This window comes from Schistocerca americana, chromosome 10 (assembly GCF_021461395.2).
Source record: "Schistocerca americana isolate TAMUIC-IGC-003095 chromosome 10, iqSchAmer2.1, whole genome shotgun sequence".
NCBI lineage: Eukaryota > Metazoa > Arthropoda > Insecta > Orthoptera > Acrididae > Schistocerca > Schistocerca americana.
In genome coordinates, this window is record NC_060128.1 from 106,580,009 (window position 1) to 106,596,995 (window position 16,987).

The 16,987-nt window shown below is 41.2% G+C and overlaps 1 protein-coding gene across 1 annotated transcript in view; it reads right to left on the reverse strand.

Moving 5' to 3' along the window:
• Positions 1-3,841: 3,841 nt before the first annotated feature.
• Positions 3,842-16,987, reverse strand: part of LOC124552403 (collagen alpha-1(I) chain-like) — a 255,146-nt gene continuing 242,000 nt past the window's right edge. Inside the window, exons 32-34 of the mRNA XM_047126667.1 lie at positions 13,253-13,425; positions 8,260-8,481; positions 3,842-4,139 (exon numbers count right to left, since the gene is read on the reverse strand). Of these exons, the coding sequence (XP_046982623.1) occupies positions 3,993-4,139; positions 8,260-8,481; positions 13,253-13,425 (542 nt within the window). The 3' untranslated portion in view covers positions 3,842-3,992. The remainder of the gene's footprint in view (positions 4,140-8,259; positions 8,482-13,252; positions 13,426-16,987) is intronic.

Below are 16,987 nucleotides of genomic sequence, written 5' to 3' on the forward strand. Positions count from 1 at the left end.
TACGATCGTCTCCATGGGAGAATAGCAGCCTGCATTGCTGCGAAAGGTGGATATACACTGTACTAGTGCCGACATTGTGCATGCTCTGTTGCCTGTGTCTATGTGCCTGTGGTTCTGTCAGTGTGATCATGTGATGTATCTGACCCCAGGAATGTGTCAATAAAGTTTCCCCTTCCTGGGACAATGAATTCACGGTGTTCTTATTTCAATTTCCAGGAGTGTATATTAATTTAAGTGGCAGAATATGCTAAATGAAAGACACAAGGTATATGGCTGTTCCTCAGTTTGTGTCTTGATATGCTCGGCATGACTGTATCAATGCCGAATTGCACACTGCTGGTAAAGATCTTTTACAAAATGGGTGACTGTGCACCAGCAGCTCTGCTGAAGTTCTGGACACTTGAGGGTGTGAAAAAAGACGTTGGTCCGATGTCTATGAAGGGTCTTGAGAAAAGATTACAAAATTCGAAAAGATGTACCAAGTGCAATGTAGAAGAGACTGGAAAATAACTGACCTAAATCTACTTCTAAACAGACACTGCACATGCCACCATACAATATGTGATGGGGGGTACCCTGTTGCACTATTAGTTGTTCCCTCCCTTGTTCCACCCAAACAGAGCAATGCAAAAATGACTGTCTATATGCCTCCATATAAGCCCTGGTTTCTTGTACCTTATCTTCTCTGTCTTTGCATGCAATGTATTTTGGCAGCAGTAGCATCGTTCAGCAGTCAGCTTCAAACACTGGTTCTCTAAATTTTCCCAATAGTGTTTCTCGAAAGTAACATCTCCTTTGATCCAGGGATTCCCATTTGAGTTCCCGAAGCATCTCTGTACCAATTACATGTTGTTTGAGCGTACTGCTGGTAACAAATCTTTCAGCTCACTTCTGAACTGCTTCGATGTCTTCCTCCAATCCAACCTCGTATGGATCCCAAACACTCAAGCAGTACTCAAAAACAAGTGGCACAAGCATCCAGTATGTGGTCTCCTTTACATGTGAATCACCCTTTCCTAAAATTCTCTCAATAAACCGAAATTGATTATTTGCCTTCCCTACCAGAATTCCCATCTGCCCGTTCACCATTTCGTATCGTTTTGCGTTACACCGAGATATTTAAACAACTTGACCGTGTCATGCAACACACTACTAATAATGTATCTGAACATTACTGGTTTGTTCGTCATACCCATCCGCATTAACTTACATTTTTCCATGTTCAAAGCTAGCTGCCATTCATCACAATGATTAGAAATTTTGTCTAAGTTGTCTTGTATCTTCTTGCAGTAACTCCACTTCAACACCTTACTGTACACCACAGCATCATCAGCAAACAACTGTTGAATGCTGGCCACCCGGTCCAACAAATCATTTATGTATATATATACAGAACAACAGTGGTCCTATCACATTCCTCTGACATCAATTGAAGACATGGCCACAGCATTGCAAGAGTAAACAAGTGGTAGTGTGCAAACATGCACTGCAGGGGGAATTGACCAAACTTTGGAGATGTCTGTGAGTGCGGTGCATAAAATTATATTAAACTTCCAGCATTGCTGTCAGTCCAGAGTTACATGTGTTCAGGAGTTGCTTCATGCTGACCTACCAGTAAGATAAATGTTTGCACTAAAATTCCTTGCTCGCTTGGAAGTGAACAATGAATGGCCGTCGAACATTCTGTGGACAGACAAAGCTCATTTCCTTCTCCAAGGACATACCAATAGACAGAGTTCAGAAAATGGGCACTGAAAAATTCACTCACACATCAACCGGTACCGCTTCAGTCTGCAAAGGTGACTGTGTTGTGTTGGTTGGCAGCATTGTTTATTTAGCACCAGATTTTCAGGGAGATGAGTCTTTAGGGTCCCGTTACCTGTACCATCACCATTAAACCCTACAAAGTCTTTTGCTCACCAACATCATCCCAACCAATCAACATCATAAATGAGTGGGTAGGATCATTTGTATGCAATTTGCCACTCCTCTGCATGTAGCACAGCCAGTGAGGCAGCTGCTGCAGAGGCATTTTGAAATTTTAGAGTTATCAGCCATCAATTTCCTACAGCCCGGCCATCGAGATCACCGGATCGTAATCTGTGTGACTCCTGCCTGCGGAGTATCTGAAAAGTGCAGTGTTCAGTGCTCCAATTACAAACATAAGAACTGAAGGCACACACTGGGCGATGCACACACCGTTTCTCAATTTCAATTTGTGGCAGAAAACAGTGGACAGCATATTGAATACATCGAGCACCATTGTCAAGACAATTAAAAACCAGTATCGTTGTTTTTTATGCTATTTGTGGCCTCACGACAACTAGAAACTAATTTTCCCAATCTGATGTGGTATGACCTTGCCTCAATGGATGGGCTTATCTAAATAACGGTGCCACAATTCTTGACTGCCAAACTTGTGCAGTCATGCACACTGTACAGTACAATCAGAGTAATGTGCAACTCAAACCATAGCCATCGTATGGCAATACATCTGTCATTTGTAGCCTAACCCATTTACATTATGATGTTGACAGTGCGATCTAGTGGGAATATTTTCATTAGTCCTCCCCCCCCCCCCCCCCCCTTCTTAACATTTCCCCTCTTCTTCAATAATATTCCATTCAAAATTGATGTCATGTGTATTTTCTATGGAGCTTCAATTATAATCACCCTTATTTACTTCAACAGGATTAGAATACAATTGAAATTACACAGTGTTTGTTCTTTATTTTTATTTACATGTAATCAGAAATTTGCAAAAATATTTGCAGTGATTTTACATATTTTTTTATTAAAGTACAAAAATGGAATGGAAAATGGCACAGAAAATATATAAATATTTCAGTACACAGTAATGTCGAATTACTGGTAACATGGCAGTGATATGTTTCTCATTATGGCACATGTGAACACGTCAATACACTTAAGTTAAAACAGTTAATACCCAGGCAACATCGCATTTGACACAATGCAAACATACATGTTACCATCACACAAAGGGAGTCTTTATGATACACATTACCTGCTTATTGTCGTTATTTCCTGCAAATATTACTGATTAATACTCAAGTTTGATACAAAATTATTGGAAAAAGTTGGGTAGTTACAGTGTGAATTTGATATAATTATACACAAAAAAATTAATGCAAATTTGTGATTAAAAGAACCATTAATTATATAACTTCTGCAGGTTTTTGAGTGTTGCAACCAGACAATACAGAAAATAACAATTGTTTTAACACAAAATGTTAAATGGATTGCAGATCACCTCAGATATATCAAGATATTAAAAGATATATAAATATACAGGAACAAAATCAAAATTTGTTTTTTTCTGACATTTAGCACCATAGATTCTCAGCATCCTTCTTACAGATGTACAATTTTCTGTATAATATTATTTTTTAATTAAAGCTACAATAAAGAAGAGGAACTAAAAAAATTCCCTGTTAATTACAAATCCATACTTTTCTTTATTCTACTTGAAAACAGTCCTTTTCAATGCACTGCAATAACCACAAATGTCAAATGGTGTAGAGATTCTCAGACATGTTGAAAAATATTTTGTGAACTATTGTTCATATTTCTGTATTTAATATTTATTATCACACTTAGAAAAAAAGGGAAACATTTAGTTATCCAATCAATTTACAACATAATAATTTGTAATGCCATACAATTTGTAATTCCCCCCATTGTCAACAGAAAATGACATCAAAAGTTACTATCACAAAGTATCACTTCTGACAGAATGCCATCACTGAACAATGTGAACTATTCAGAATGCCAACAGTGTCACAGCAGTGCTGCTATACTGAAATATATGGAACACCAATAATACAATCTGTGGTCATTTATTGGGAGTGCTCATAAGTTGCGAATGTTACAGGACATTAGTGTACAAATCATTTCTGGCAGGTTCCAGCTCAGCTGTTAGGAAACAATATATGCAGTCGCACATCAGGTGATGGAAATGTCTGTTCGGCCGCTCAGATGAAACACACATTGCCAACTTCGATCCAGAACTTCTGGTCCGGCTGGCCGATGTCACGGAGGCCGATATCCGTGATGGGCAGTCTCACTGGCTTGTCTGTCGAATAGCTGATCACCGTCTGGGCCCACTCGGGTCTCTTGAACTGCAAAAACAAAATTACACTTCCTCACACAACAGATACAATCACACTACACATCACATGCTGCACAGTATCAGTGTAATAAGTTATGGTTGCAAGGTACAATGTGCATTCAAGTTTTAAGGCCTCCAATTTTTTTTCTCCGGAGTGGAAAGAGATAGAAACATGCGCATTGTTTTAAAATGAGGCCGTGTTCATTGTCAATACGTCCCAGAGATGGCAGCACCGTACGGCAGATGGAATTTTACCGCCAGCGGCGAGAATGAGAACTGTTTTAAATACTTAAAATGGCAATGTTTTCCTTACTTGAACAGCGTGCAATCATTCGTTTTCTGAATTTGCGTGGTGTGAAACCAACTGAAATTCATCGACAGTTGAAGGAGACATTTGGTGATGGAGTTATGGATGTGTCGAAAGTGCGTTCGTGGGTGGACAGTTTAATGAAGGCAGAACATCGTGTGACAACAAACCGAAACAACCTCGGGCTCGCACGAGCCAGTCTGACGACACGATCGAGAAAGTGGAGAGAATTGTTTTGGGGGATCGCCGAATGACTGTTGAACAGATCGCCTCCAGAGTTGGCATTTCTGTGGGTTCTGTGCACACAATCCTGCATGACGACCTGAAAATGCGAAAAGTGTCATCCAGGTGGGTGTCACGAATGCTGACGGACAACCACACGGCTGCCCGTGTGGCATGTTGCCGAGCAATGTTGACACGCAACGACAGTACGAATGGGATTTTCTTTTCATTGGTTGTGACAATGGATGAGACATAGATGCCATTTTTCAATCCAGAAACAAAGCGCCAGTCAGCTCAATGGAAGCACACAGATTCACCGCCACCAAAAAAATTTCGGGTAACCGCCAGTGCTGAAAAAATGATGGTGTCCATGTTCTGGGACAGCGAGGGCGTAATCCTTACCCATTGCATTCCAAAGGGCACTATGGTAACAGGTGCATCCTACGAAAATGTTTTGAAGAACAAATTCCTCCCTGCACTGCAACAAAAATGTCCGGGAAGGGCTGCGTGTGTGCTGTTTCACCAAGACAACGCACCCGCACATCGAGCTAACATTACGCAACAGTTTCTTCGTGATAACAACTTTGAAGTGATTCCTCATGTTCCCTACTCACCTGACCTGGCTCCTAGTGACTTTTGGCTTTTTCCAACAACGAAAGACACTCTCTGTGGCCGCACATTCACCAGCAATGCTGCTATTGCCTCAGCGATTTTCCAGTGGTCAAAACAGACTCCTAAAGAAGCCTTCGCCGCTGCCATCGAATCATGGCGTCAGCATTGTGAAAAATGTGTACGTCTGCAGGGCGATTACGTCAAGAAGTAACGCCAGTTTCATCAATTTTGGGTGAGTAGTTAATTAGAAAAAAAATCGGAGGCCTTAGAACCTGAATGCACCTTGTACTGGACAGAAGAATCAGAATGCTGGTAGAGACCAATCTGGAGGGAGATCAGTTTGGGTTCCGGACACATGTGAGGCATTACTGAGCCTATGGTTTATCTTAGAAAATAGTTTCTACAAATGCAAACCTACATATAAGTGCATGTTATAGAATCAGAGAAAGCTCTTCACTATGTTTAGTGGAATGCACTCTTTGAAATTCTGAAGGGAGCATGGGAAACATACAGCAAGTGAAAATTTATCTACAAATTTTACAGAAACTGGATTGCAGTTATACCAGTCAAAGAACATGAAAGAGAAGCAGTGGTTGAGAAAGAAGTGAGAGAGTGTTGTAACTTCTCCCTGACACTATTCAGTCTGTACTTTGAGCAAGCAGTAAAGGAGACCATGGAGAAATTTGGAAAGGCAATTCAAGTTCAAGAAAAATAAATGACAACTGAAGTTTACCAGCAATATGACAGCAAAGGACTTGCAAGGACAGCTAAATGGATTGGGTAGTGTCTTAAAAAGATGTTATGAGATGATATCAACAAAAGTAAAACAAGGTTATGGAATGTAGTTGAATTAAATTAGATTAGGAAACGGGACACTTAAAAGTAGTAGACGAGTTCTGCTATTTGAGCAGCAAAATAACTGATGATGGCTGAAGCAGGTTGGATATAAAAAGGCAGACTGGGAATAGATAGAAAAGCCCTTCTCAAAAAGATAAATTTGTTAACACTCAATATAGATTTAAGTTTAGGAAATCTGTTCTAAAGTTATTTGTCCAGAGTATAGCATTGTACAGAAGCGAAATGTGGATGATAAACAGCTCAGACAAGATGAGGATAAAAAATTTTGAAATGTAGTGCTGCAGAAGAATGCTGGAGATTAGATGGTAGACTGGCAATGACAAGGAAAGCATTTCTGAAGAAGAGAAATTTGTTAACATTGATTTAAGTGTCAGGAAGTCGTTTCTGAATGTATTTATATGGAGTGAGGCCATGTATGGAAGTGAAATATGGATGATAAACAGTTTAGATAAGAAGAGAATATAAGCTTTCGAAATGTGGTGCTACAGAAGAATACTGAAGATTAGATGGGTAGATCACATAACTAATGAGGAGGTATTGAATAGACTTGGGGAGAAGAGGAGTTTGTGGCCCAAGTTGACTAGAAGAAGGGATCGGTTGGTAGGGCTTATTCTGAGGCATCAAGGGATCACCAATTTAGTATTGGAGGGAAGCGTGGAGGGTAAAAATCGTAGAGGGAGACCAAGAGATGAATACACTAAGCAGATTCAGAAGGATGTAGGCTGCAGTAGGTACTGGGAGATGAAGAAGCTTGCACAGGACAGAGTAGCATGGAGAGCTGCATCAAACCAGTCTCAGGACTGAAGACCACAACAACAACAACAACATTTACTAACTTATGAGGAGGGACTGAATCAACCTGGGTGGAAAATAAAATTGCGGTAGGATTTAAGCACAAGAAGGGATTGGATGACAAGACACATTCTGAGTATCAAAGAAGTTTCAATTTGGTAATGGAGTGAAGTGGAAGAGGGGGAGGGGGGGTTAAAATTGTAGAGGGGCCTGCAGAGGATAAAGCAGTGTGGGGAGCTGCATCAAATCAATCTTCAGACTGAAGACCACAACGACAACTTTATCCACTGATAGTAAGTTACTGACCATTTCCTTATCAAATGGCTTTCTTTCTTTCTCCTTGAATTTTCCCATTACTTGGAGTCAGATTTTTCTTTACGTTACTTTGGATACTCATCAACCAGTTGGTTTGAGATTTTCATATCCCTCTCCTCTTTGTAAGCATGGAAAGCCATATTTTAATGGCACAATCACATCTTCATTTTATATGTCCGTACCACCCGAGCCAGAATTCTGAGAGTTTTTCTATGGGGACAATTTTAACACAACTTCGTACCAATTCATTGCACATTTTGTCTTTGAATGTGACTCCCATCCATTGTCTCATGCATATTTCTGCTTCACAGAGCTTCTGTATTGATGCCTTAACTTCACAGCCACACAACAGTGCTAGTCTTATATAGCTGTTTTATACATTTGTCTTCGGTTTTTACAGGCAGTTTTGCATCACACAACCCCGGATAAAATATGCACATTGTTCCAACCAGATGTTATTCTATGGTTTGTGTATCCGTCAACTGATCAATTTTCTGGTATTCTTGACTCCATGATCTGCATCTGAAGCTGAGGTTGCTAACATATTACCGGGCAGTGACACTTGATGTGGAGTATGCTGGTTTAAATCCTGGTGAAGGACGAAGGGAGGCATGTAAAATTGTTCACATGACCAATACGTCACAATATTTCTTCACAATATTTCTATGTGTGCCAAATAAAGGGTTAAAAAAAGCACAGTCCCATATTTCACTAACCTGTATTTGATTGCAGTACAAAGAAGTAGAAGAGGAAGTTTTGTAAGACTATTTCAGCAGTGCAGAATAAAGTAAACTGCCTGATCAAGCAATTTAAAAAAGTTGTTTTTATGCCATTTTGAAGAGGCAGGGGCAAAGAATGGATCATACTTATATAAGGCAATGCCAAAGGAAAACAATTAATAAATTTACAAATTTTAAAAAAGACACAATTCCAGAGTGACAGCAATGCAGGTACACAAAATGAGTAGAGACGACTGGGTAGCATGAGCACAAGGCATGCGAAGTGACAGTTCCCACAGACTTACCCGACAGTCGTCGTCGGTGACCTCGTAGCGCACCCTCTGGTTGCCTCGCGGGGTGATCTCTATGTCGTTCCAGGCGAGCAGCTTGAGGCCCTTGCGGTAGGTCCTCTTGGCCGAGTCGAAGTACGCGACTGAGTTGAGGCAGTGGTAGGTGATGTTCTGCTGTGCCTCCACCGACAACAGCTGCAGGAATCCCAGCTGGTTGCTGTCCGCCTTGTATGTCATCTGCAATGGCCATTTGTGCAGCTGATTAAACTGTGCTCCCACCTGGTTCACACTATGTATACTTTTTGTTCCTTAAATTCATAGTGAGGGCATATTGAGGGATGTAGAACAGATGATAAGACATGAATATATAATACACGTTTACAAAAAAGGAAAAAAAATATGTTAATGCTCCATCAACAAGTTCTAAGTAGCTCGCCTCCATGGCTGAGATTGCTAACGCACGCTTGTGCAGTGGCGCTGAACCCGGGAGTAAGACGGTTCAAATCCTGTTGGTGGAAAAGATTTTCACTGCCAGTATTTGGTCGGCAAGGGGAAGAGAGGTTATGGTGTAAAGTTCCTGATTGCCAGACTTTGGGTCAATGTCCTGGTTTAAAAACCAAACATCCACGCAGTGTCTCAGAAAAAGAGGGAACGTGACATTGTTGATTGTGATCCATCTGCCAGTTGCGGACGGGGCATGGATGTGGAATAAGTGAAAAATTAGAAACATGTTTTCACTGTTGAGCAAATTTGTTAATTTTCTATTCCACCTATTTCAAGAAGAAATGTGACTTCAGTTGTAATTAAAATACTGAGAAAAGATGTTTTACATGTTTAGAGGCAATATAGAGATCAATTTGAGAGCTTTTATGTTATACTTCTAGGAGAGACTTTGGAGGGACTTTCTATTATAAGAAGGAGTGCAAATTCAGATTAAAATGTCCTATGCTAATCAATTTAAATTAACACTGTAATCACAGTCTAACATATGCAGTGGTGAATCAACAATTATGAAAAGGCTGGATTGCTACGTCCCACAAAGGGGACATGCTGAGTTGCAGACAGGCACAATGTAAAGACTGTTACACACTAATAATTCAGTCAGTGCCTTCTTCAGAAAGGAAATGAAAATACACACACACACACACACACACACACACACACACACACACACACATTCACACAAGCAGGCACACCTCATGCACATACGACCATTGTCTCCAGTTGCTATGGCCAGACTGCAACTGTGGGGTTGGAGGGGGGGGGGTGATAGCAAGGTATGGGTGGGGGAGAGGAAGCCGGGGGGGTGGGGGTGGGGGGAGAAGAGCGCTTTCTGGCAGAGCGTGAAGGGATTACTGTAGAATGCAGCAGCACTGCACTGTCACAAGCAGCATCAGGAGGCTGTGGGAGAGGGAAGAGAGGGGGGAGGGGGGGGGGAGGGGAACAGGGAGCAGGATAGGAGAGAAGCAGAGAGAGGAAAAGACTAATGAGGGTGAGAAGACATGAATTGAGAGGACATGACAGGACAGAAGGGGTGGAAACTGGTGGCTGGATGGTGTGGGGTTGATGCCGGAATAATTTTAGGAGCAGAAAATGTATTGGGGTGGTCCACTTTGCTCCTAGTCACATTTGGGGGTGAAAGTTCACTCTGGTGGACAGTTGGGTGGCAGTTATACCAATTAAAAAAAAAAAAAAGAAACTTCACTGTGATTGCAACAGAGCTGGTATGTGACAAGGGTGGTTTCACAACTGTCCTGGCATCTGAAGTAAGATAAGTTGCTGACAGGACTGGTATAGGAAGTGTTCTGTGGGTGGATTGGAGAGGCTGTGTTGCTGCAGGGACATCATTCATGTGGCAAAGGGATTGGGACTGGCAGTAGCATAGGGGTGGACTAAAATGCTGTGGAGTTTGAATGGGTGATGGAACAACACTTTAGTAGTGGTGGGAAGGATCTTGGGTAGGATGTCCTTCACTTCAGGGCATGATGATAGTTAATAACCAAAGCTTTGATGTAGGATGTGGTTCGGTTTATTCAAATATTGGGGGACGAGTGGGTGGTGAGAAGATCAAGGATGTGTGGGGATATGGCACGGGAAATCTGTTTGCTGACTAGGTCTGGGGCACAGTGCCTGTATGTGAAGGGCAGGATATGGGCCAGGGAATTATTGTTGCTGCAGATATGCTGTCTCCAGACGGCCAGGCTGGATGGGAGGGATTTTTTGGGTGGAAGGGATGGCAGCTGTTGAAATGCAGGTACTGTTGGTTTTGGTGGGTTTAATGTGAACGGATGTGTGTATGGAGTCATCAGAGAGGAGGAGGCCAAAGTCCAGGAAAGTGTGCTACCATCCTTCCACACCAAAAACTTCTTCCCATAGCTGAGGACAGTATATGTGCAGCGACAAGAAATTCCTTGTCCAGCATTCTAGGCATCTCACAAAGTGCTTCACAGACAGGCACTATCACCCAGACCTAGTCTGCAAAAAGATTTCCCACATCCCCCCCCCCCCCCCCAATTCCTCCCACTAACCCCAAGAACCAGCAAAAAAGGAGCACCTTCTTTCTCACCCAATACCACCCCAGCCTGTAACAATTGAACCACATCGTTAGTGAGGGATACAATTACATATCTTCATGCCCTGAAACGGGACATTCTATCCAAGATCTTTCCCACTCCTCCTAAAGTGGTGTTCTGTCACCCACTCAGCGTCCACAACAAACTAGCCCATTCCTTTACCACTCCCAATCCCAACACCTTGCCACAAGAATCATTTCCCATTGGAAGACCCAGGTGCAAGACCTGCCCAATCCATCCACCCAGCACTTCCTACTCCAGTACTGTCACAGGCTTATTGTACCCTATCAGAAGCTGGGCCACCTGTCAAAGCAGCCATGTCATATATCAGCTCTGCTGCAATCACTGCACAGCTTTTTATATCAGTATGACTACCAATCACCGCCACCATTTAACTGTGGCCGAGAGCATCGCACACCACCCTGTGGCACAATATGCTGCTGAACATAACTTGCTTTATTTCAATGGCTGCTTCGCAGGCCAAACCATCTGAAGCTTCCCCTCCACCACCACCTTTTCTGAACTGCGCAGATGGGAGTTATCCTTACAACACATTCTCAACTCCAGAAATTATCCCAGTCTCAACCTACAGTAACATATTGTCCCCACACTCACTACCTACAGTTTCCACACACTGTCTACCCTTTCACCTCCTCCTTATTCATGTCCCCTCATCATCATTATATGTTGCCCTCTACCAATCATCTATCCGTCCTTTCCCTTCCCTGCTCCTTTCCTTTCCCACTGTCTAAGACCCCCCCCCCCCCCCCCCCCAAACCTCAAAACCTCCCAAGCTGCACCTGCATTCTTCTCATGCCTCAATCTAGTTCCTGCATACTATGCTACACAGCGCTCTTCTCCTCCCCACCACCACCCGTATTGTCCTATCCCTCCACCTTCCCTTCAGATGGCCAGGCTGTATCTGCAACTGAAAGTGTCATCTTTACGGTCAGTTGCAATCTATCCTGTTCCTAATATTGTTGATATTAATGTAAGTTTTGAAACAGTCTCTTACATTTTGTCAGCTTCTGGTTCTCTATTTTTAAGGACTTCATTATTTTTACTTACACTCAAAATGCTATATATGGTACTTATACGAGGTTTGTCCGGAAAATACGTATAAAAGTTGAATAATGTCTTTATGTTACAAGTTGCAATCACCGCCAGGTGGGACTACTGCTGTAATCAATCCCATCAACGCTCAGTTTGAGTCAGAGCGTGATGGTGGGAGTGTGCGGCAGCTTGTTGACAGTTACCCTTTTTCACCTGCCGTCCTCTGATTGAGGAACAGCACGTCAACATCAAGTTTCTTGCAAAGCTAGGCAAGAATGGCCGTGAAATTTTTGAGTGTTTGAAACAGGTTTACGGAGACAATTCTCTGAAGGAACCAACCATGAACAAGTAGTTAAAAAGGTTCCAGGATGGCCGAGAAGAAGTGAACGATGACCCTCGTCCAGGACGCCTGTCGACATCGAGTTCCAATGCAAATGTTGAACAAATTCGGGCTTGTGTTCTTAAAGACTGTAGATTGACAGTCAGAATGCTGACGAGCTGTCAATCCCCAAAACAGTCATTCACAAAATCCTGACACAAAAACTTGAAATGAAGAAATTGTGTGCGAAAGTCGTACCGAAGCTCTTGACGCCAGAACAGAAAGCAAAGAGGGTTGAGTGCTGTGAGGATTGGTTGGAAGCAGAGGTACGAGGGGACTTTCTCAACCGAGTCATCACTGGAGACTAGTCCTGGTTTTACAAATTCGATGTGGAGCTCAAATCTCAAAGCAAGGAATAGAAACTAGCAGGACAACCGAGAACAAAAAAGTCACGAAAATCAAGGTCCAATGTGAAGACAATGCTGATTGTTTTCTTTGATTCTAGGGGCATTGTTCACAAGGAATTTGTCCTTCCTGGCCAGAGAGTGAATGAAAATTTTTACGTAGAAGTTCTGACACGTCTCAGAGCTCATGTGGCCAGAGTTCGACCGGATTTGGCAAAAGGGGGCAGGTGGATCTTTCACCACGACAATGCGCCCGCTCACACGTCGCTCGTTGTACGCGAGTTTTTGGCCCGAAGCTCAATCACAGTGACAGACCACCCACCTTATTCACCCGATTTAGCCCCGTGTGACTTCTTCATGTTCCCGAAATGCAAAATGGTGCTTCGGGGGCGGCACTTGGGAGATGTGGAAGCCATCAAGGTGGAAATGATGCGACAACTGAGCAACATCACAACTGAAGACTTTCAGCAATGTTATCAACAGTGGAAACGGCGTTGGCAGAAGTGTATCGCATCTCAGGGCGAGTACTTTGAAGGAGACCATATTGTAATACCTGAATAATTGTAGAATAAAGTTATTATTCAACTTTTATACGTATTTTCCGGAGAAACCTCGTACTGCTGAAAGTCCACATATTATAAAATACATCAAATATTTACCTTTATGCCTCCCTCGATCTCACTGAGCCACACCTCCTGATCGTGTCCTATGTATGACACCTCTGGTGTCTTCTCTGGGCTCGGTTTGACACACGTCGCTTTTGTGTCAGCGTTGCAGTATACCAAGATGGCGTCTCTCACGTCACCCTCATTAGGATCTATCCAGTAGTCGCCTGTGGAAGACACAACACAATGTTAGCATTTGTACTGGCAGGGTGTGAAAGCGATGTTTAGCTTATACAAAAAAACTGTCACATGTGTAAATTGCTAACTAACTGATGCTGCAAATTTCATTATGAAAATTTTGCAAGGCAGATGTAAAGCTCATTAAGTATTTTTCATAGACCACTATGGAATTTGTATTCTTATATTAAATGAAATTCACCTCTGCTACAGTATCTTTTATTGAAGGCTACTGTTTTCAGAAGCTTCATCTTCCATTTTCAGGCATCTGTCAAACGTAAATATCTTATGAAAGGGAAGCAATAGCTGAGAAGGCAGTGAGACATAGTTGTAATATATGTAGCTCATTACTCAATCTGTATAATTGTCAAAGTCAGTGAAACCAAGAAGAAATTCAGAAAGGGAATTACAGTTTAGAGGGAAGAAATACAAGCTCTGAGGTTGATGGTGACAATCTGAGATGGCAAAGGACTTGGAAGATCAATTGAACAGAATGTATAGTGTCTTGAAAAAAGGTTGTAAGATGAATGTCAACAAAAGTAAAACACAGTTCACGGAATAATGTTGAATTACAAACCTGATGCCGAGGGAATTAGATGAGAAAGTGAAACATACAGTGGTGGATGAGGTTTGTTATTTGGGCTGTGAAATAACTGATGATAGTCAATGTAGAAAGAACATAAAATGTTACCTAGCAATAACAAGCAAAGCATTGATGTAAGAACGTAGGCTTCTGCGGCCGGTGTCATAGTGATTAAAATTCTTCTGGGTATTATGCTGCGCCATTGCTAAAAACTAACAACAGTAATAAACTAAAACCGACATTTCGGCCGAATTGCAATGGCCTTCCTCAGGGCATTTCTTAAGAAGAGAATATTTATTTATTTATTTAACCTGATCTGTTTAGGGCCCTCAAGCCCTCTCTTACATTGGACCATGGTGTCACACATACAGTACCTTTTTTTTACATCATAGTTACCTAAGAAATAACAATTTTAAACTAAGAGATGGTATTAAAATAATTTGAGAGTCTGCAGTGACTATGTGAGTAAGTAATACTGGTATGAACTAATAAAGTTAATATTGGCAGTACTTCTACCACTGCTGCTGCCACTAATAACAATAACAATAATAATAATAATAATAATAATAATAACTATAATGATAGTGGCAGGTATAAAAAGAATTTGTGGGTGTACAAAATAGATGTTTCCTGATATAATGAGTTCTGGGGAAGTGAAATTTGAGGAGACTGCAACAGCTAAGGATACTGGGGAATCTCATTGGAAAGAAGAATGTACAGGGGTAATGAGTGCATACAGTGATGATGGTAATCATTATTGTTGCTTTAGTAGATATGTCATTTACCATCCATCTTCTGAAGTTGGAGAGGTCATTCAAGTTATCTAATATAATGCAATGGGTTCCCATTACTGAGAAGGACTTCACAAATGTGGCTATAAGATGGTGGGCAGCAGAAAGGATTTTGCTCTGATGGGAATGGGTGTTTCTGCTGGGTAACTCAGACAAGAGCATTCAGGTCAAGGAGAGAGACAACAGACAGTAGAGAAGATTGAGGGTACAGAAATGTCTGTGATTGTCTGCATGCAGCCAGGACAGCTGTGCATACAATGTTGAAACATGATCAAAGGATCAAATATCACAGATATAACAAACATGTATAAACATCAAATATAAATTCAAGTGTTGGGAAATCTTTTCTGAATGTACCTGCCCAGAGCTTTTCAAATGGGTGCAGGTTGTAGTGGCTCTGCAGAGATGAAGGTTGCACAGGATATACAAACTTCGTGGGCTGCATGAAACCTGTCTTCTGACTGACAATGACAACAACAGCAATAACTCACTCATTCACTCGTGTTTCAGAGAAGAAGGAGAATCTTCGAGGGATGTGCAATGAGTTAAGGTATACATTAATATGAGGCAAAGCTTAATCTAACAACAACATTGTTGCTGAACAACATTAAATGCTTCTTTGCTCCCGTTTATTTGTCATGCTTGGTGGATGATTTTTCTTTTGTATCATTTGATATGCTTTTGGATACATGATGTCTTATGAGCAGGTCACAGTTTATGGTAATCATCCTTGTCCACAAGCAAGTCTTTCAGCTCCGCTTCATATACTTGGTACTTTTGAGGTTGCCCATTAGGTTCTTATGGTTCAGGTGCAGGTTATGTTTAAACATAAGGTTTAATTGTCAGAGTTTAATATTAATATACATGATTGGTTATTGTAATTTCACATTCAAAGTTACCACCTAACATTGGTGTGGTGCTTTTGACTCACAGTAATGTAGAAAGTAATGCCTTTTTATTAGTTGTTATACAAAGTGAGTAACATAAAATCAAATCCATAATGAAATCACTACCCAACACTATTTGTGAAAGACTCTCACACAACTAGTGCAACCAGCTGATGTGTATGTTACTACTGACTATTGCTGATGCTCTTCAGATGGTGACGTGTAAGTGTAGTATACGCTTTAGTGCAGTTATGCTTGTGTAAAATGCTTTATTCAATCCTGGAGTGGATCCACGTCAATGTTCTCGACAACTGGCAAATGTGATGAACTGTGATTGTGAGGTTACAAGGGATACTGTAATAGTATAACTAATTTGCTGGATGTGGTAATGTTTACTGTGGAGGAACAGTTGGGGGGTATAGCAAGCACAAGTCAATATATTTATGGAGTCACCTTTTTGATAAAGAGAGGAGGCCGCATATAACAATTTCACATGAATTACTAAGTTACATAATTGTCTATGTCTCAGTGCATAACTTGGTACATATGTTAATAATGTAAAGTGTGCTTGTCTTGCTAATCATTGGATTTGCTGGGTATCTGATCAATGAAATAGGAGTACTCCATAAGCATAAGAGCTCTTAAAAATAGTTCAAAACTCAAATTTAAAGTACAGTAGCAGGGATAATATTTTGGACATTAAAGAACATGTTTTATATAAAAATTAAGTTGTAAGGATGTTTGAGAACCTCTGCATAATACGTTATTGTCTTTTACTGTGAAGGTACTGCAGTTTTCGATCTATGTAGAGCAAAATGAGTATTTTGTATGCGACACCTTTTAGGCAAAGAAGTGATTAAACAAAAGAAGAGGGGTGAAACTGCCAAAAAGTGAAGTGCCCTTAAATATGTAAATAATCTGATGATTGTCTACAAAACAATATAAGGAATTTAGTTTTACGTATTTTAATATTGTAATATTGTAAATGGATGATGGCCATGTTTAGAAATAATATAGTTGACTAATGTAGTGTCACGTGACCGGACACAGGACAGAGGATAGGGGACAAAGATGGTGGTCTATTGATAATGGTCTGTTGGTATGGTAAGGTCGGTGCAGCTAAGAGCCGCCAACACAGTATCACGTGGCCATCAGTTTGTTTTGTGGATGTGAGTTAGTAAAATAAAAACATTTTCACTCTAAACTGTTGTTGGTGTAAATCATTTGTGAATGATCGTGATTTAGACAAATAGTTGAATTCATTCACTGCTGTACTTAGGCTGGCTATTTA